Consider the following 22,560-nt stretch of genomic DNA (forward strand, 5'->3'; position numbering starts at 1 on the left):
TCATGTGCAAATGTATATAAAAGCACTCAGAAAATGTACAGAGGGCAGTATAAAGATATAAGCAGTGAGTTAGGCAGATCATAAGTCAGCTCTCCTTAATTGCCTAAGTCACACAGCTGACTTAGGCAGAAACACAAACAAATATAGTATATTGATATAAGCAGTGAGTTAGGCAGAAAAACAAACAAAAAATTATTACTTAGACACTTTTGTTATGAGGCTGTCGATATCATCTATATAAAAAAAATTCTACCTTTAAGTAACAAAATTTAATAGCATCAGCTCTTCAGATTAAAATTAACACTGATGATTTAGAAAAGGAAAGTAGCAATAAAAGAGAAAGAATTTGTAACTAATGGGATAAAAAATATACTATAAAAATGTATTTCTTATTTTATTTAAAAAATCATGAGTCTCCTCTCCTTAATTGCCTAAGTCACACAGCTGACTTAGGCAGAAACACACAAAATTATGTGATCATGTGCAAATGTATATAAAAGCACTCAGATAATGTACAGAGGGCAGATAAAGATATAAGCAGTGAGTTAGGCAGATCATAAGTCAGCTCTCCTTAATTGCCTAAGTCACACAGCTGACTTGGGCAGAACACAACAAATATAGTATATTGATATAAGCAGTGAGTTAGGCAGAAAAACAAAAACAAAAATTATGACTTAGACACTTTTGTTATGAGGCTGTCGATATCATCTATATACAAAAAATGCTACCTTTAAGTAACATAATTTAATAGCATATTCAGCTCTTCAGATTAAAATTAACACTGATGATTTTAGAAAAGGAAAGTAGCAATAAAAGAGAAAGAATTTGTAACTAATGGGATAAAAAATATACTATAAAAATGTATTTCTTATTTTATTTAAAAAATCATGAGTCTCCTCTCCTTAATTGCCTAAGTCACACAGCTGACTTAGGCAGAAACACAAAAAATTATGTGATCATGTGCAAATGTATATAAAAGCACTCAGATAATGTACAGAGGGCAGTATAAAGATATAAGCAGTGAGTTAGGCAGATCATAAGTCAGCTCTCCTTAATTGCCTAAGTCACACAGCTGACTTAGGCAGAAACACAAACAAATATAGTATATTGATATAAGCAGTGAGTTAGGCAGAAAAACAAACAAAAAATTATTACTTAGACACTTTTGTTATGAGGCTGTCGATATCATCTATATACAAAAAATTCTACCTTTAAGTAACAAAATTTAATAGCATCAGCTCTTCAGATTAAAATTAACACTGATGATTTTAGAAAAAGAAAGTATCAATAAAAGAGAAAGAATTTTTAACAAATGGGTTAAAAAATATAGTATAAAAATGTATTTCTTATTTTATTTAAAAAATCATGAGTCTCCTCTCTTTAATTGCCTAAGTCACACAGCTGACTTAGGCAGAAACACACAAAAACGATCTGAGCATCATCATAAGTCAGCTCTCCTTTATTGCCTAAGTCACACAGCTGACTTAGGCAGAAACACAAAAAATATAGTATATTGATATAAGAAGTGAGTTAAGCAGAAAAACAAAATTATGACTTAAACACTTTTGTTATGAGGCTGTCGATATCATCTATATACAAAAAATGCTACCTTTAAGTAACAAAATTTAATAACATATTCAGCTCTTCAGATTAAAATTAACACTGATGATTTTAGAAAAGGGAAGTCGCAATAAAAGAGAAAGAATTTGTAACTAATGGGTTAAAAAATATACTCTAAAAATGTATTTCTTATTTTATTTAAAAAATCATGAGTCTCCTCTCCTTAATTGCCTCAGTCACACAGCTGACTTAGGCAGAAACACACAAAAACGATCTTAGCATGTGCCAATGTATATAAAAGCACTCAGATAATGTACAGAGGGCAGTATAAAGATATAAGCAGTGTGTTAGGCAGATCATAAGTCAGCTCTCCTTAATTGCCTAAGTCACACAGCTGACTTAGGCAGAAACACAAAAAATATAGTATATTGATATAAGCAGTGAGTTAGGCAGAAAAAAAATTATGACTTAGACACTTTTGTTATGAGGCTGTCGATATCATCTATATACAAAAAATGCTACCTTTAAGTAACAAAATTTAATAGCATCAGCTCTGCAGATTAAAATTAACACTGATGATTTTAGAAAAGGAAAGTAGCAATAAAAGAGAAAGAATTTGTAACAAATGGGTTAAAAAATATACTCTAAAAATGTATTTTTTATTTTATTTAAAAAATCATGAGTCTCCTCTCCTTAATTGCCTAAGTCACACAGCTGACTAAGGCAGAAACACAAAAAAACGATCTGAGCATGTGCAAATGTATATAAAAGCACTCAGATAATGTACAGAGGGCAGTTTTAAGATATAAGCAGTGAGTTAGGCAGATCATAAGTCAGCTCTCCTTAATTGCCTAAGTCAAACAGCGGACTTAGGCAGAAGCACACAAAAACGATCTGAGCATGTGCAAATGTATATAAAAAGCACTCAGATAATGTACAGAGGGCAGATAAAGATATAAGCAGTGAGTTAGGCAGATCATAAGTCAGCTCTCCTTAATTGCCTAAGTCACACAGCTGACTTGGGCAGAACACAACAAATATAGTATATTGATATAAACAGTGAGTTAGGCAGAAAAACAAAAACAAAAATTATGACTTAGACACTTTTGTTTTGAGGCTGTCGATATCATCTATATACAAAAAATGCTACCTTTAAGTAACATAATTTAATAGCATATTCAGCTCTTCAGATTAAAATTAACACTGATGATTTTAGAAAAGGAAAGTAGCAATAAAAGAGAAAGAATTTGTAACTAATGGGTTAAAAAATATACTATAAAAATGTATTTCTTATTTTATTTAAAAAATCATGAGTCTCCTCTCCTTAATTGCCTAAGTCACACAGCTGACTTAGGCAGAAACACAAAAAATTATGTGATCATGTGCAAATGTATATAAAAGCACTCAGATAATGTACAGAGGGCAGTATAAAAATATAAGCAGTGAGTTAGGCAGATCATAAGTCAGCTCTCCTTATTTGCCTAAGTCACACAGCTGACTTAGGCAGAAACACAAACAAATATAGTATTTTGATATAAGCAGTGAGTTAGGCAGAAAAACAAACAAAAAATTATTACTTAGACACTTTTGTTATGAGGCTGTCGATATCATCTATATACAAACAATTCTACCTTTAAGTAACAAAATTTAATAGCATCAGCTCTTCAGATTAAAGTTAACACTGATAATTTTAGAAAAGGAAAGTATCAATAAAAGAGAAAGAATTTTTAACAAATGGGTTAAAAAATATAGTATAAAAATGTATTTCTTATTTTATTTAAAAAATCATGAGTCTCCTCTCCTTAATTGCCTAAGTTACACAGCTGACTTAGGCGGAAACACACAAAAACGATCCGAGCATGTGCAAATGTATATAAAAACACTCAGATAATGTACAAAGGGCAGTATAAAGATATAAGCAGTGAGTTAAGCAGATCATAAGTCAGCTCTCCTTAATTGCCTAAGTCACACAGCTGACTTAGGCAGAAACACAAAAAATATAGTATATTGATATAAGCAGTGAGTTAGGCAGAAAAACAAAAACAAAAATTATGACTTAGACACTTTTGTTATGAGGCTGTCGATATCATCTATATACAAAAAATGCTACCTTTAAGTAACATAATTTAATAGCATATTCAGCTCTTCAGATTAAAATTAACACTGATGATTTTAGAAAAGGAAAGTAGCAATAAAAGAGAAAGAATTTGTAACAAATGGGTTAAAAAATATACTCTAAAAATGTATTTTTTTTTTTATTTAAAAAATCATGAGTCTCCTCTCCTTAATTGCCTAAGTCACACAGCTGACTTAGGCAGAAACACAAAAACCCGATCTGAGCATGTGCAAATGTATATAAAAGCACTCAGATAATGTACAGTGGGCAGTATAAAGATATAAGCAGTGAGTTAGGCAGATCATAAGTCAGCTCTCCTTAATTGCCTAAGTCACACAGCGGACTTCGGCAGAAACACACAAAAACGATCTGAGCATGTGCAAATGCATATAAAAGCACTCAGATAATGTACAGAAGGCAGATAAAGATATAAGCAGTGAGTTAGGCAGATCATAAGTCAGCTCTCCTTAATTGCCTAAGTCACACAGCTGACTTAGGTAGAAACACAAAAAATATAGTATATTGATATAAGCAGTGAGTTAGGCAGATCATAAGTCAGCTCTCCTTATTTGCCTAAGTCACACAGCTGACTTGGGCAGAAACACAAACAAATATAGTATATTGATATAAGCAGTGAGTTAGGCAGAAAAACAAACAAAAAATTATTACTTAGACACTTTTGTTATGAGGCTTTCGATATCATCTATATACAAACAATTCTACCTTTAAGTAACAAAATTTAATAGCTTCAGCTCTTCAGATTAAAATTAACACTGATAATTTTAGAAAAGGAAAGTATCAATAAAAGAGAAAGAATTTGTAACAAATGGGTTAAAAAATATACTATAAAAATGTATTTCTTATTTTATTTAAAAAACCATGAGTCTCCTCTCCTTAATTGCCTAAGTCACACAGCTGACTTAGGCAGAAACACAAAAAAACGATCTGAGCATCATCATAAGTCAGCTCTCCTTTATTGCCTAAGTCACACAGCTGACTTAGGCAGAAACACAAAAAATATAGTATATTGATATAAGAAGTGAGTTAAGCAGAAAAACAAAATTATGACTTAAACACTTTTGTTATGAGGCTGTCGATATCATCTATATACAAAAAATGCTACCTTTAAGTAACAAAATTTAATAACATATTCAGCTCTTCAGATTAAAATTAACACTGATGATTTTAGAAAAGGGAAGTCGCAATAAAAGAGAAAGAATTTGTAACTAATGGGTTAAAAAATATACTATAAAAATGTATTTCTTATTTTATTTAAAAAATCATGAGTCTCCTCTCCTTAATTGCCTAAGTCACACAGCTGACTTAGGCAGAAACACAAAAAAATTATGTGATCATGTGCAAATGTATATAAAAGCACTCAGATAATGTACAGAGGGCAGTATAAAGATATAAGCAGTGAGTTAGGCAGATCATAAGTCAGCTCTCCTTAATTGCCTAAGTCACACAGCTGACTTAGGCAGAAACACAAACAAATATAGTATATTGATATAAGCAGTGAGTTAGGCAGAAAAACAAACAAAAAATTATTACTTAGACACTTTTGTTATGAGGCTGTCGATATCATCTATATAAAAAAAATTCTACCTTTAAGTAACAAAATTTAATAGCATCAGCTCTTCAGATTAAAATTAACACTGATGATTTTAGAAAAGGAAAGTAGCAATAAAAGAGAAAGAATTTGTAACTAATGGGATAAAAAATATACTATAAAAATGTATTTCTTATTTTATTTAAAAAATCATGAGTCTCCTCTCCTTAATTGCCTATATCACACAGCTGACTTAGGCAGAAACACAAAAACTTTTGTGATCATGTGCAAATGTATATAAAAGCACTCAGATAATGTACAGAGGGCAGATAAAGATATAAGCAGTGAGTTAGGCAGATCATAAGTCAGCTCTCCTTAATTGCCTAAGTCACACAGCTGACTTGGGCAGAACACAACAAATATAGTATATTGATATAAGCAGTGAGTTAGGCAGAAAAACAAAAACAAAAATTATGACTTAGACACTTTTGTTATGAGGCTGTCGATATCATCTATATACAAAAAATGCTACCTTTAAGTAACATAATTTAATAGCATATTCAGCTCTTCAGATTAAAATTAACACTGATAATTTTAGAAATGGAAATTAGCAATAAAAGAGAAAGAATTTGTAACTAATGGGATAAAAAATATACTATAAAAATGTATTTCTTATTTTATTAAAAAAATCATGAGTCTCCTCTCCTTAATTGCCTAAGTCACACAGCTGACTTAGGCAGAAACACAAAAAATTATGTGATCATGTGCAAATGTATATAAAAGCACTCAGATAATGTACAGAGGGCAGTATAAAGATATAAGCAGTGAGTTAGGCAGATCATAAGTCAGCTCTCCTTAATTGCCTAAGTCACACAGCTGACTTAGGCAGAAACACAAACAAATATAGTATATTGATATAAGCAGTGAGTTAGGCAGAAAAACAAACAAAAAATTATTACTTAGACACTTTTGTTATGAGGCTGTCGATATCATCTATATACAAAAAATTCTACCTTTAAGTAACAAAATTTAATAGCATCAGCTCTTCAGATTAAAATTAACACTGATAATTTTAGAAAAGGAAAGTATCAATAAAAGAGAAAGAATTTTTAACAAATGGGTTAAAAAATATAGTATAAAAATGTATTTCTTATTTTATTTAAAAAATCATGAGTCTCCTCTCCTTAATTGCCTAAGTCACACAGCTGACTTAGGCAGAAACACACAAAAACGATCTGAGCATCATCATAAGTCAGCTCTCCTTTATTGCCTAAGTCACACAGCTGACTTAGGCAGAAACACCAAAAAATATAGTATATTGATATAAGAAGTGAGTTAAGCAGAAAAACAAAATTATGACTTAAACACTTTTGTTATGAGGCTGTCGATATCATCTATATACAAAAAATGCTACCTTTAGGTAACAAAATTTAATAACATATTCAGCTCCTCAGATTAAAATTAACACTGATGATTTTAGAAAAGGAAAGTCGCAATAAAAGAGAAAGAATTTGAAACTAATGGGTTAAACAATATACTCTAAAAATGTATTTCTTATTTTATTTAAAAAATCATGAGTCTCCTCTCCTTAATTGCCTCAGTCACACAGCTGACTTAGGCAGAAACACACAAAAACGATCTTAGCATGTGCCAATGTATATAAAAGCACTCAGATAATGTACAGAGGGCAGTATAAAGATATAAGCAGTGTGTTAGGCAGATCATAAGTCAGCTCTCCTTAATTGCCTAAGTCACACAGCTGACTTAGGCAGAAACACAAAAAATATAGTATATTGATATAAGCAGTGAGTTAGGCAGAAAAAAAATTATGACTTAGACACTTTTGTTATGAGGCTGTCGATATCATCTATATACAAAAAATTCTACCTTTAAGTAACAAAATTTAATAGCATCAGCTCTTCAGATTAAAATTAACACTGATAATTTTAGAAAAGGAAAGTATCAATAAAAGAGAAAGAATTTTTAACAAATGGGTTAAAAAATATAGTATAAAAATGTATTTCTTATTTTATTTAAAAAATCATGAGTCTCCTCTCCTTAATTGCCTAAGTCACACAGCTGACTTAGGCAGAAACACACAAAAACGATCTGAGCATCATCATAAGTCAGCTCTCCTTTATTGCCTAAGTCACACAGCTGACTTAGGCAGAAACACCAAAAAATATAGTATATTGATATAAGAAGTGAGTTAAGCAGAAAAACAAAATTATGACTTAAACACTTTTGTTATGAGGCTGTCGATATCATCTATATACAAAAAATGCTACCTTTAAGTAACAAAATTTAATAACATATTCAGCTCCTCAGATTAAAATTAACACTGATGATTTTAGAAAAGGGAAGTCGCAATAAAAGAGAAAGAATTTGAAACTAATGGGTTAAACAATATACTCTAAAAATGTATTTCTTATTTTATTTAAAAAATCATGAGTCTCCTCTCCTTAATTGCCTCAGTCACACAGCTGACTTAGGCAGAAACACACAAAAACGATCTTAGCATGTGCCAATGTATATAAAGGCACTCAGATAATGTACAGAGGGCAGTATAAAGATATAAGCAGTGTGTTAGGCAGATCATAAGTCAGCTCTCCTTAATTGCCTAAGTCACACAGCTGACTTAGGCAGAAACACAAAAAATATAGTATATTGATATAAGCAGTGAGTTAGGCAGAAAAAAAATTATGACTTAGACACTTTTGTTATGAGGCTGTCGATATCATCTATATACAAAAAATTCTACCTTTAAGTAACAAAATTTAATAGCATCAGCTCTTCAGATTAAAATTAACACTGATAATTTTAGAAAAGGAAAGTATCAATAAAAGAGAAAGAATTTTTAACAAATGGGTTAAAAAATATAGTATAAAAATGTACTTCTTATTTTATTTAAAAAATCATGAGTCTCCTCTCCTTAATTGCCTAAGTCACACAGCTGACTTAGGCAGAAACACACAAAAACGATCTGAGCATCATCATAAGTCAGCTCTTCTTTATTGCCTAAGTCACACAGCTGACTTAGGCAGAAACACAAAAAATATAGTATATTGATATAAGAAGTGAGTTAAGAAGAAAAACAAAATTATGACTTAAACACTTTGGTTATGAGGCTGTCGATATCATCTATATACAAAAAATGCTACCTTTAAGTAACAAAATTTAATAACATATTCAGCTCTTCAGATTAAAATTAACACTGATGATTTTAGAAAAGGGAAGTCGCAATAAAAGAGAAAGAATTTGTAACTAATGGGTTAAAAAATATACTCTAAAAATGTATTTCTTATTTTATTTAAAAAATCATGAGTCTCCTCTCCTTAATTGCCTCAGTCACACAGCTGACTTAGGCAGAAACACACAAAAACGATCTTAGCATGTGCCAATGTATATAAAAGCACTCAGATAATGTACAGAGGGCAGTATAAAGATATAAGCAGTGTGTTAGGCAGATCATAAGTCAGCTCTCCTTAATTGCCTAAGTCACACAGCTGACTTAGGCAGAAACACAAAAAATATAGTATATTGATATAAGCAGTGAGTTAGGCAGAAAAAAAATTATGACTTAGACACTTTTGTTATGAGGCTGTCGATATCATCTATATACAAAAAATGCTACCTTTAAGTAACAAAATTTAATAGCATCAGCTCTGCAGATTAAAATTAACACTGATGATTTTAGAAAAGGAAAGTAGCAATAAAAGAGAAAGAATTTGTAACAAATGGGTTAAAAAATATACTCTAAAAATGTATTTTTTATTTTATTTAAAAAATCATGAGTCTCCTCTCCTTAATTGCCTAAGTCACACAGCTGACTAAGGCAGAAACACAAAAAAACGATCTGAGCATGTGCAAATGTATATAAAAGCACTCAGATAATGTAGAGAGGGCAGATAAAGATATAAGCAGTGAGTTAGGCAGATCATAAGTCAGCTCTCCTTAATTGCCTAAGTCACACAGCTGACTTGGGCAGAACACAACAAATATAGTATATTGATATAAGCAGTGAGTTAGGCAGAAAAACAAAACAAAAATTATGACTTAGACACTTTTGTTATGAGACTGTTGATATCATCTATATACAAAAAAATGCTACCTTTAAGTAACATAATTTAATAGCATCAGCTCTTCAGATTAAAATTAACACTGATGATTTTAGAAAAGGAAATTAGCAATAAAAGAGAAAGAATTTGTAACAAATGGGTTAAAAAATATACTACAAAAATGTATTTCTTATTTTATTTAAAAAATCATGAGTCTCCTCTCCTTAATTGCCTAAGTCACACAGCTGACTTAGGCAGAAACACACAAAAACGATCTGAGCATCATCATAAGTCAGCTCTCCTTTATTGCCTAAGTCACACAGCTGACTTAGGCAGAAACACAAAAAAATATATTATATTGATATAAGCAGTGAGTTAGGCAGGAAAAAAAATTATGACTTAGACACTTTTGTTATGAGGCTGTCGATATCATCTATATACAAAAAATGCTACCTTTAAGTAACAAAATTTAATAGCATCAGCTCTGCAGATTAAAATTAACACTGATGATTTTAGAAAAGGAAAGTAGCAATAAAAGAGAAAGAATTTGTAACAAATGGGTTAAAAAATATACTCTAAAAATGTATTTTTTATTTTATTTAAAAAATCATGAGTCTCCTCTCCTTAATTGCCTAAGTCACACAGCTGACTAAGGCAGAAACACAAAAAAAACGATCTGAGCATGTGCAAATGTATATAAAAGCACTCAGATAATGTAGAGAGGGCCGATAAAGATATAAGCAGTGAGTTAGGCAGATCATAAGTCAGCTCTCCTTAATTGCCTAAGTCACACAGCTGACTTGGGCAGAACACAACAAATATAGTATATTGATATAAGCAGTGAGTTAGGCAGAAAAACAAAACAAAAATTATGACTTAGACACTTTTGTTATGAGACTGTTGATATCATCTATATACAAAAAAATGCTACCTTTAAGTAACATAATTTAATAGCATCAGCTCTTCAGATTAAAATTAACACTGATGATTTTAGAAAAGGAAATTAGCAATAAAAGAGAAAGAATTTGTAACAAATGGGTTAAAAAATATACTACAAAAATGTATTTCTTATTTTATTTAAAAAATCATGAGTCTCCTCTCCTTAATTGCCTAAGTCACACAGCTGACTTAGGCAGAAACACACAAAAACGATCTGAGCATCATCATAAGTCAGCTCTCCTTTATTGCCTAAGTCACACAGCTGACTTAGGCAGAAACACAAAAAAATATATTATATTGATATAAGCAGTGAGTTAGGCAGGAAAAAAAATTATGACTTAGACACTTTTGTTATGAGGCTGTCGATATCATCTATATACAAAAAATGCTACCTTTAAGTAACAAAATTTAATAGCATCAGCTCTTCAGATTTAAATTAACACTGATGATTTTAGAAAAGGAAAGTAGCAATAAAAGAGAAAGAATTTGTAACAAATGGGTTAAAAAATATACTCTAAAAATGTATTTTTTATTTTATTTAAAAAATCATGAGTCTCCTCTCCTTAATTGCCTAAGTCACACAGCTGACTTAGGCAGAAACACAAAAAAACGATCTGAGCATGTGCAAATGTATATAAAAGCACTCAGATAATGTACAGAGGGCAGTATAAAGATATAAGCAGTGAGTTAGGCAGATCATAAGTCAGCTCTCCTTAATTGCCTAAGTCACACAGCGGACTTCGGCAAAAACACACAAAAACGATCTCAGCATGTGCAAATGCATATAAAAGCACTCAGATAATGTACAGAAGGCAGATAAAGATATAAGCAGTGAGTTAGGCAGATCATAAGTCAGCTCTCCTTAATTGCCTAAGTCACACAGCTGACTTAGGTAGAAACACAAAAAATATAGTATATTGATATAAGCAGTGAGTTAGGCAGATCATAAGTCAGCTCTCCTTAATTGCCTAAGTCACACAGCTGCCTTGGGCAGAAACACAAACAAATATAGTATATTGATATAAGCAGTGAGTTAGGCAGAAAAACAAACAAAAAATTATTACTTAGACACTTTTGTTATGAGGCTTTCGATATCATCTATATACAAACAATTCTACCTTTAAGTAACAAAATTTAATAGCATCAGCTCTTCAGATTAAAATTAACACTGATAATTTTAGAAAAGTAAAGTATCAATAAAAGAGAAAGAATTTGTAACAAATGGGTTAAAAAATATACTATAAAAATGTATTTCTTATTTTATTTAAAAAACCATGAGTCTCCTCTCCTTAATTGCCTAAGTCACACAGCTGACTTAGGCAGAAACACAAAAAAACGATCTGAGCATGTGCAAATGTATATAAAAGCACTCAGATAATGTACAGAGGGCAGTATAAAGATATAAGCAGTGAGTTAGGCAGATCATAAGTCAGCTCTCCTTAATTGCCTAACTCACACAGCTGACTTAGGCAGAAACACACAAAAACGATCTGAGCATGTGCAAATGCATATAAAAGCACTCAGATAATGTACAGAGGGCAGATAAAGATATAAGCAGTGAGTTAGGCAGATCATAAGTCAGCTCTCCTTAATTGCCTAAGTCACACAGCACACTTAGGTAGTAACACAAACAATATAGTATATTGATATAAGCAGTGAGTTAGGCAGATCATAAGTTAGCTCTCCTTAATTGCCTAAGTCACACAGCTGACTTAGGCAGAAACACAAACAATATAGTATATTGGTATAAGCAGTGAGTTAGGTAGATCATAAGTCAGCTCTTCTTAATTGCCTAAGTCACACAGCTGACTTAGGCAGAAACACAAAAAATTATGTGATCATGTGCAAATGTATATAAAAGCACTCAGAAAATGTACAGAGGGCAGTATAAAGATATAAGCAGTGAGTTAGGCAGATCATAAGTCAGCTCTCCTTAATTGCCTAAGTCACACAGCTGACTTAGGCAGAAACACAAACAAATATAGTATATTGATATAAGCAGTGAGTTAGGCAGAAAAACAAACAAAAAATTATTACTTAGACACTTTTGTTATGAGGCTGTCGATATCATCTATATAAAAAAAATTCTACCTTTAAGTAACAAAATTTAATAGCATCAGCTCTTCAGATTAAAATTAACACTGATGATTTAGAAAAGGAAAGTAGCAATAAAAGAGAAAGAATTTGTAACTAATGGGATAAAAAATATACTATAAAAATGTATTTCTTATTTTATTTAAAAAATCATGAGTCTCCTCTCCTTAATTGCCTAAGTCACACAGCTGACTTAGGCAGAAACACACAAAATTATGTGATCATGTGCAAATGTATATAAAAGCACTCAGATAATGTACAGAGGGCAGATAAAGATATAAGCAGTGAGTTAGGCAGATCATAAGTCAGCTCTCCTTAATTGCCTAAGTCACACAGCTGACTTGGGCAGAACACAACAAATATAGTATATTGATATAAGCAGTGAGTTAGGCAGAAAAACAAAAACAAAAATTATGACTTAGACACTTTTGTTATGAGGCTGTCGATATCATCTATATACAAAAAATGCTACCTTTAAGTAACATAATTTAATAGCATATTCAGCTCTTCAGATTAAAATTAACACTGATGATTTTAGAAAAGGAAAGTAGCAATAAAAGAGAAAGAATTTGTAACTAATGGGATAAAAAATATACTATAAAAATGTATTTCTTATTTTATTTAAAAAATCATGAGTCTCCTCTCCTTAATTGCCTTAGTCACACAGCTGACTTAGGCAGAAACACAAAAAATTATGTGATCATGTGCAAATGTATATAAAAGCACTCAGATAATGTACAGAGGGCAGTATAAAGATATAAGCAGTGAGTTAGGCAGATCATAAGTCAGCTCTCCTTAATTGCCTAAGTCACACAGCTGACTTAGGCAGAAACACAAACAAATATAGTATATTGATATAAGCAGTGAGTTAGGCAGAAAAACAAACAAAAAATTATTACTTAGACACTTTTGTTATGAGGCTGTCGATATCATCTATATACAAAAAATTCTACCTTTAAGTAACAAAATTTAATAGCATCAGCTCTTCAGATTAAAATTAACACTGATGATTTTAGAAAAAGAAAGTATCAATAAAAGAGAAAGAATTTTTAACAAATGGGTTAAAAAATATAGTATAAAAATGTATTTCTTATTTTATTTAAAAAATCATGAGTCTCCTCTCTTTAATTGCCTAAGTCACACAGCTGACTTAGGCAGAAACACACAAAAACGATCTGAGCATCATCATAAGTCAGCTCTCCTTTATTGCCTAAGTCACACAGCTGACTTAGGCAGAAACACAAAAAATATAGTATATTGATATAAGAAGTGAGTTAAGCAGAAAAACAAAATTATGACTTAAACACTTTTGTTATGAGGCTGTCGATATCATCTATATACAAAAAATGCTACCTTTAAGTAACAAAATTTAATAACATATTCAGCTCTTCAGATTAAAATTAACACTGATGATTTTAGAAAAGGGAAGTCGCAATAAAAGAGAAAGAATTTGTAACTAATGGGTTAAAAAATATACTCTAAAAATGTATTTCTTATTTTATTTAAAAAATCATGAGTCTCCTCTCCTTAATTGCCTCAGTCACACAGCTGACTTAGGCAGAAACACACAAAAACGATCTTAGCATGTGCCAATGTATATAAAAGCACTCAGATAATGTACAGAGGGCAGTATAAAGATATAAGCAGTGTGTTAGGCAGATCATAAGTCAGCTCTCCTTAATTGCCTAAGTCACACAGCTGACTTAGGCAGAAACACAAAAAATATAGTATTTTGATATAAGCAGTGAGTTAGGCAGAAAAAAAATTATGACTTAGACACTTTTGTTATGAGGCTGTCGATATCATCTATATACAAAAAATGCTACCTTTAAGTAACAAAATTTAATAGCATCAGCTCTGCAGATTAAAATTAACACTGATGATTTTAGAAAAGGAAAGTAGCAATAAAAGAGAAAGAATTTGTAACAAATGGGTTAAAAAATATACTCTAAAAATGTATTTTTTATTTTATTTAAAAAATCATGAGTCTCCTCTCCTTAATTGCCTAAGTCACACAGCTGACTAAGGCAGAAACACAAAAAAACGATCTGAGCATGTGCAAATGTATATAAAAGCACTCAGATAATGTACAGAGGGCAGTTTTAAGATATAAGCAGTGAGTTAGGCAGATCATAAGTCAGCTCTCCTTAATTGCCTAAGTCAAACAGCGGACTTAGGCAGAAGCACACAAAAACGATCTGAGCATGTGCAAATGTATATAAAAAGCACTCAGATAATGTACAGAGGGCAGATAAAGATATAAGCAGTGAGTTAGGCAGATCATAAGTCAGCTCTCCTTAATTGCCTAAGTCACACAGCTGACTTGGGCAGAACACAACAAATATAGTATATTGATATAAACAGTGAGTTAGGCAGAAAAACAAAAACAAAAATTATGACTTAGACACTTTTGTTTTGAGGCTGTCGATATCATCTATATACAAAAAATGCTACCTTTAAGTAACATAATTTAATAGCATATTCAGCTCTTCAGATTAAAATTAACACTGATGATTTTAGAAAAGGAAAGTAGCAATAAAAGAGAAAGAATTTGTAACTAATGGGTTAAAAAATATACTATAAAAATGTATTTCTTATTTTATTTAAAAAATCATGAGTCTCCTCTCCTTAATTGCCTAAGTCACACAGCTGACTTAGGCAGAAACACAAAAAATTATGTGATCATGTGCAAATGTATATAAAAGCACTCAGATAATGTACAGAGGGCAGTATAAAAATATAAGCAGTGAGTTAGGCAGATCATAAGTCAGCTCTCCTTATTTGCCTAAGTCACACAGCTGACTTAGGCAGAAACACAAACAAATATAGTATTTTGATATAAGCAGTGAGTTAGGCAGAAAAACAAACAAAAAATTATTACTTAGACACTTTTGTTATGAGGCTGTCGATATCATCTATATACAAACAATTCTACCTTTAAGTAACAAAATTTAATAGCATCAGCTCTTCAGATTAAAGTTAACACTGATAATTTTAGAAAAGGAAAGTATCAATAAAAGAGAAAGAATTTTTAACAAATGGGTTAAAAAATATAGTATAAAAATGTATTTCTTATTTTATTTAAAAAATCATGAGTCTCCTCTCCTTAATTGCCTAAGTTACACAGCTGACTTAGGCGGAAACACACAAAAACGATCCGAGCATGTGCAAATGTATATAAAAACACTCAGATAATGTACAAAGGGCAGTATAAAGATATAAGCAGTGAGTTAAGCAGATCATAAGTCAGCTCTCCTTAATTGCCTAAGTCACACAGCTGACTTAGGCAGAAACACAAAAAATATAGTATATTGATATAAGCAGTGAGTTAGGCAGAAAAACAAAAACAAAAATTATGACTTAGACACTTTTGTTATGAGGCTGTCGATATCATCTATATACAAAAAATGCTACCTTTAAGTAACATAATTTAATAGCATATTCAGCTCTTCAGATTAAAATTAACACTGATGATTTTAGAAAAGGAAAGTAGCAATAAAAGAGAAAGAATTTGTAACAAATGGGTTAAAAAATATACTCTAAAAATGTATTTTTTTTTTTATTTAAAAAATCATGAGTCTCCTCTCCTTAATTGCCTAAGTCACACAGCTGACTTAGGCAGAAACACAAAAACCCGATCTGAGCATGTGCAAATGTATATAAAAGCACTCAGATAATGTACAGTGGGCAGTATAAAGATATAAGCAGTGAGTTAGGCAGATCATAAGTCAGCTCTCCTTAATTGCCTAAGTCACACAGCGGACTTCGGCAGAAACACACAAAAAACGATCTGAGCATGTGCAAATGCATATAAAAGCACTCAGATAATGTACAGAAGGCAGATAAAGATATAAGCAGTGAGTTAGGCAGATCATAAGTCAGCTCTCCTTAATTGCCTAAGTCACACAGCTGACTTAGGTAGAAACACAAAAAATATAGTATATTGATATAAGCAGTGAGTTAGGCAGATCATAAGTCAGCTCTCCTTATTTGCCTAAGTCACACAGCTGACTTGGGCAGAAACACAAACAAATATAGTATATTGATATAAGCAGTGAGTTAGGCAGAAAAACAAACAAAAAATTATTACTTAGACACTTTTGTTATGAGGCTTTCGATATCATCTATATACAAACAATTCTACCTTTAAGTAACAAAATTTAATAGCTTCAGCTCTTCAGATTAAAATTAACACTGATAATTTTAGAAAAGGAAAGTATCAATAAAAGAGAAAGAATTTGTAACAAATGGGTTAAAAAATATACTATAAAAATGTATTTCTTATTTTATTTAAAAAACCATGAGTCTCCTCTCCTTAATTGCCTAAGTCACACAGCTGACTTAGGCAGAAACACAAAAAAACGATCTGAGCATCATCATAAGTCAGCTCTCCTTTATTGCCTAAGTCACACAGCTGACTTAGGCAGAAACACAAAAAATATAGTATATTGATATAAGAAGTGAGTTAAGCAGAAAAACAAAATTATGACTTAAACACTTTTGTTATGAGGCTGTCGATATCATCTATATACAAAAAATGCTACCTTTAAGTAACAAAATTTAATAACATATTCAGCTCTTCAGATTAAAATTAACACTGATGATTTTAGAAAAGGGAAGTCGCAATAAAAGAGAAAGAATTTGTAACTAATGGGTTAAAAAATATACTATAAAAATGTATTTCTTATTTTATTTAAAAAATCATGAGTCTCCTCTCCTTAATTGCCTAAGTCACACAGCTGACTTAGGCAGAAACACAAAAAAATTATGTGATCATGTGCAAATGTATATAAAAGCACTCAGATAATGTACAGAGGGCAGTATAAAGATATAAGCAGTGAGTTAGGCAGATCATAAGTCAGCTCTCCTTAATTGCCTAAGTCACACAGCTGACTTAGGCAGAAACACAAACAAATATAGTATATTGATATAAGCAGTGAGTTAGGCAGAAAAACAAACAAAAAATTATTACTTAGACACTTTTGTTATGAGGCTGTCGATATCATCTATATAAAAAAAATTCTACCTTTAAGTAACAAAATTTAATAGCATCAGCTCTTCAGATTAAAATTAACACTGATGATTTTAGAAAAGGAAAGTAGCAATAAAAGAGAAAGAATTTGTAACTAATGGGATAAAAAATATACTATAAAAATGTATTTCTTATTTTATTTAAAAAATCATGAGTCTCCTCTCCTTAATTGCCTATATCACACAGCTGACTTAGGCAGAAACACAAAAACTTTTGTGATCATGTGCAAATGTATATAAAAGCACTCAGATAATGTACAGAGGGCAGATAAAGATATAAGCAGTGAGTTAGGCAGATCATAAGTCAGCTCTCCTTAATTGCCTAAGTCACACAGCTGACTTGGGCAGAACACAACAAATATAGTATATTGATATAAGCAGTGAGTTAGGCAGAAAAACAAAAACAAAAATTATGACTTAGACACTTTTGTTATGAGGCTGTCGATATCATCTATATACAAAAAATGCTACCTTTAAGTAACATAATTTAATAGCATATTCAGCTCTTCAGATTAAAATTAACACTGATAATTTTAGAAATGGAAATTAGCAATAAAAGAGAAAGAATTTGTAACTAATGGGATAAAAAATATACTATAAAAATGTATTTCTTATTTTATTAAAAAAATCATGAGTCTCCTCTCCTTAATTGCCTAAGTCACACAGCTGACTTAGGCAGAAACACAAAAAATTATGTGATCATGTGCAAATGTATATAAAAGCACTCAGATAATGTACAGAGGGCAGTATAAAGATATAAGCAGTGAGTTAGGCAGATCATAAGTCAGCTCTCCTTAATTGCCTAAGTCACACAGCTGACTTAGGCAGAAACACAAACAAATATAGTATATTGATATAAGCAGTGAGTTAGGCAGAAAAACAAACAAAAAATTATTACTTAGACACTTTTGTTATGAGGCTGTCGATATCATCTATATACAAAAAATTCTACCTTTAAGTAACAAAATTTAATAGCATCAGCTCTTCAGATTAAAATTAACACTGATAATTTTAGAAAAGGAAAGTATCAATAAAAGAGAAAGAATTTTTAACAAATGGGTTAAAAAATATAGTATAAAAATGTATTTCTTATTTTATTTAAAAAATCATGAGTCTCCTCTCCTTAATTGCCTAAGTCACACAGCTGACTTAGGCAGAAACACACAAAAACGATCTGAGCATCATCATAAGTCAGCTCTCCTTTATTGCCTAAGTCACACAGCTGACTTAGGCAGAAACACCAAAAAATATAGTATATTGATATAAGAAGTGAGTTAAGCAGAAAAACAAAATTATGACTTAAACACTTTTGTTATGAGGCTGTCGATATCATCTATATACAAAAAATGCTACCTTTAGGTAACAAAATTTAATAACATATTCAGCTCCTCAGATTAAAATTAACACTGATGATTTTAGAAAAGGAAAGTCGCAATAAAAGAGAAAGAATTTGAAACTAATGGGTTAAACAATATACTCTAAAAATGTATTTCTTATTTTATTTAAAAAATCATGAGTCTCCTCTCCTTAATTGCCTCAGTCACACAGCTGACTTAGGCAGAAACACACAAAAACGATCTTAGCATGTGCCAATGTATATAAAAGCACTCAGATAATGTACAGAGGGCAGTATAAAGATATAAGCAGTGTGTTAGGCAGATCATAAGTCAGCTCTCCTTAATTGCCTAAGTCACACAGCTGACTTAGGCAGAAACACAAAAAATATAGTATATTGATATAAGCAGTGAGTTAGGCAGAAAAAAAATTATGACTTAGACACTTTTGTTATGAGGCTGTCGATATCATCTATATACAAAAAATTCTACCTTTAAGTAACAAAATTTAATAGCATCAGCTCTTCAGATTAAAATTAACACTGATAATTTTAGAAAAGGAAAGTATCAATAAAAGAGAAAGAATTTTTAACAAATGGGTTAAAAAATATAGTATAAAAATGTATTTCTTATTTTATTTAAAAAATCATGAGTCTCCTCTCCTTAATTGCCTAAGTCACACAGCTGACTTAGGCAGAAACACACAAAAACGATCTGAGCATCATCATAAGTCAGCTCTTCTTTATTGCCTAAGTCACACAGCTGACTTAGGCAGAAACACAAAAAATATAGTATATTGATATAAGAAGTGAGTTAAGAAGAAAAACAAAATTATGACTTAAACACTTTGGTTATGAGGCTGTCGATATCATCTATATACAAAAAATGCTACCTTTAAGTAACAAAATTTAATAACATATTCAGCTCTTCAGATTAAAATTAACACTGATGATTTTAGAAAAGGGAAGTCGCAATAAAAGAGAAAGAATTTGTAACTAATGGGTTAAAAAATATACTCTAAAAATGTATTTCTTATTTTATTTAAAAAATCATGAGTCTCCTCTCCTTAATTGCCTCAGTCACACAGCTGACTTAGGCAGAAACACACAAAAACGATCTTAGCATGTGCCAATGTATATAAAAGCACTCAGATAATGTACAGAGGGCAGTATAAAGATATAAGCAGTGTGTTAGGCAGATCATAAGTCAGCTCTCCTTAATTGCCTAAGTCACACAGCTGACTTAGGCAGAAACACAACAAATATAGTATATTGATATAAGCAGTGAGTTAGGCAGAAAAAAAATTATGACTTAGACACTTTTGTTATGAGGCTGTCGATATCATCTATATACAAAAAATGCTACCTTTAAGTAACAAAATTTAATAGCATCAGCTCTGCAGATTAAAATTAACACTGATGATTTTAGAAAAGGAAAGTAGCAATAAAAGAGAAAGAATTTGTAACAAATGGGTTAAAAAATATACTCTAAAAATGTATTTTTTATTTTATTTAAAAAATCATGAGTCTCCTCTCCTTAATTGCCTAAGTCACACAGCTGACTAAGGCAGAAACACAAAAAAACGATCTGAGCATGTGCAAATGTATATAAAAGCACTCAGATAATGTAGAGAGGGCCGATAAAGATATAAGCAGTGAGTTAGGCAGATCATAAGTCAGCTCTCCTTAATTGCCTAAGTCACACAGCTGACTTGGGCAGAACACAACAAATATAGTATATTGATATAAGCAGTGAGTTAGGCAGAAAAACAAAACAAAAATTATGACTTAGACACTTTTGTTATGAGACTGTTGATATCATCTATATACAAAAAAATGCTACCTTTAAGTAACATAATTTAATAGCATCAGCTCTTCAGATTAAAATTAACACTGATGATTTTAGAAAAGGAAATTAGCAATAAAAGAGAAAGAATTTGTAACTAATGGGATAAAAAATATACTATAAAAATGTATTTCTTATTTTATTTAAAAAATCATGAGTCTCCTCTCCTTAATTGCCTAAGTCACACAGCTGACTTAGGCAGAAACACACAAAATTATGTGATCATGTGCAAATGTATATAAAAGCACTCAGATAATGTACAGAGGGCAGATAAAGATATAAGCAGTGAGTTAGGCAGATCATAAGTCAGCTCTCCTTAGTTGTCTAAGTTACACAGCTGACTTAGGCAGAAACACAAAAAATATAGTATATTGATATAAGCAGTGAGTTAGGCAGATCATAAGTCAGCTCTCCTTAATTGCCTAAGTCACACAGCTGACTTGGGCAGAAACACAACAAATATAGTATATTGATATAAGCAGTGAGTTAGGCAGAAAAAAAAAATTATGACTTAGACACTTTTGTTATGAGGCTGTCGATATCATCTATATACCAAAAATGCTACCTTTAAGTAACAAAATTTAATAGCATTAGCTCTTCAGATTAAAATTAACACTGATGATTTTAGAAAAGGAAAGTAGCAATAAAAGAGAAAGAATTTGCGTTACATGCGCTACGCATGTAATTATATTACCATATGATGATTTATGCCCTGAAATTTATGAGTACCAAATTTTATGTAATTGTGATTCATGGTTGTGAAGATATGATTACAAACGTGATTTCGTTAAATCGTGCGTAGACCGCGTAATATTTTATTGCGCACCGTGAAAACATAACCACATCGATTCCTGACCATAAGGAATATACTGTGAAAAATTGACTTAGCTAGATTAGACTGATATCAAGATAAGGTCAGAAAGCGATAAATCGCATAGTGATACCGGACCGACAGACCGACAGACCGACAGACCGACCGACAGACCGACATAGTGAACTATAGAGTAGCAAAATTAGTGAATAGTGAAGTGAAAAGGATAATGTTTTTTTTAAACGGAAAACTCATCGATTTTTTGGGTTTTACGAAAATGTAAACCGATGACAACTAATTTATATTAAATAATTTGGTGTTTATTATTAATATTAATAGATCGGATGGTTATCAAACGTGTTTCATTGGGGATTGTGTGTTCCGCAATCCTGTTCAGATGAAGTTTTATCTAATAGCTTGACAGATTCATTAGGTAATACTGCAACAGTCACGGTAATGTAGATTTTACTCAAGCTTGGTTCCCACTATAACGCAAGGACGTAAGGCGCAACACAAGCGAATTGACCAGTCTCAAGGAACAGTTCGAATAATCCATTGCTTGGATTGGTCAATTCACTTGCGTGGCGGCTTACGTCATTGCGTTGAGTGCTAGTGGGAACCAAGCTTAACGTAAATAGATAATAGTCATAGCTTTAATATCTGAAATATCGACAGGATCTAGTAGGCCCACCCTTGTTTTTCATATTGAGGTACAGTTTTCGTTGGGTTTGGTTTGACATTCTTTGTCTTCATACCCGATTTGATCGATTCTAGTGACGATCTATTATCACAGAATGCGCATTTGTACATGTTTTGGGTATATACGGTAGTAAACGACTTTAACAGACCTTGAGAACGACTTAAAAAATGATGTAATGCATACTGTAGGCCCTCGTACTCCCATTCTGCTAGGTCGTTGCACAACGAAAGCTGCCTAATGATACGATATTTGTTATTTCAGCAACATTGCCTTTACAGAGCGTACAAATTAATCGAGTGTTGTTGAACTGTGCACAAAGTCCAGTCAAACCTTACGATCATGGCTTCTATGGCGTTGTGTAAGTATCAATTACCGAAAATTAACTGGTAGTTTGTAATAATAATATATCGACTAAATTATGGTTTTTAACATGCATCGATTCCAATGTCTTCTCAACATCCTATATTGTAGCATCTTTAAAAATGTCTGCGCTACAATAAGAACAATGTGGTGCATGCCATAT

At 31.5% G+C, this 22,560-nt stretch overlaps 1 protein-coding gene across 1 annotated transcript in view; it reads left to right on the top strand.

Annotated features, from left to right (window-relative positions):
* The window catches only part of LOC140057637 (nose resistant to fluoxetine protein 6-like), a 41,330-nt gene that overhangs the window by 12,967 nt on the left and 5,803 nt on the right, over positions 1-22,560 (top strand). The window contains exons 3-4 of the mRNA XM_072103353.1: positions 21,677-21,770; positions 22,299-22,395. Coding sequence (XP_071959454.1) covers positions 21,677-21,770; positions 22,299-22,395 — 191 coding nt within the window. The remainder of the gene's footprint in view (positions 1-21,676; positions 21,771-22,298; positions 22,396-22,560) is intronic.

Source organism: Antedon mediterranea, chromosome 8, assembly GCF_964355755.1.
Source record: "Antedon mediterranea chromosome 8, ecAntMedi1.1, whole genome shotgun sequence".
In the NCBI taxonomy this organism is placed as follows: Eukaryota; Metazoa; Echinodermata; class Crinoidea; order Comatulida; family Antedonidae; genus Antedon; species Antedon mediterranea.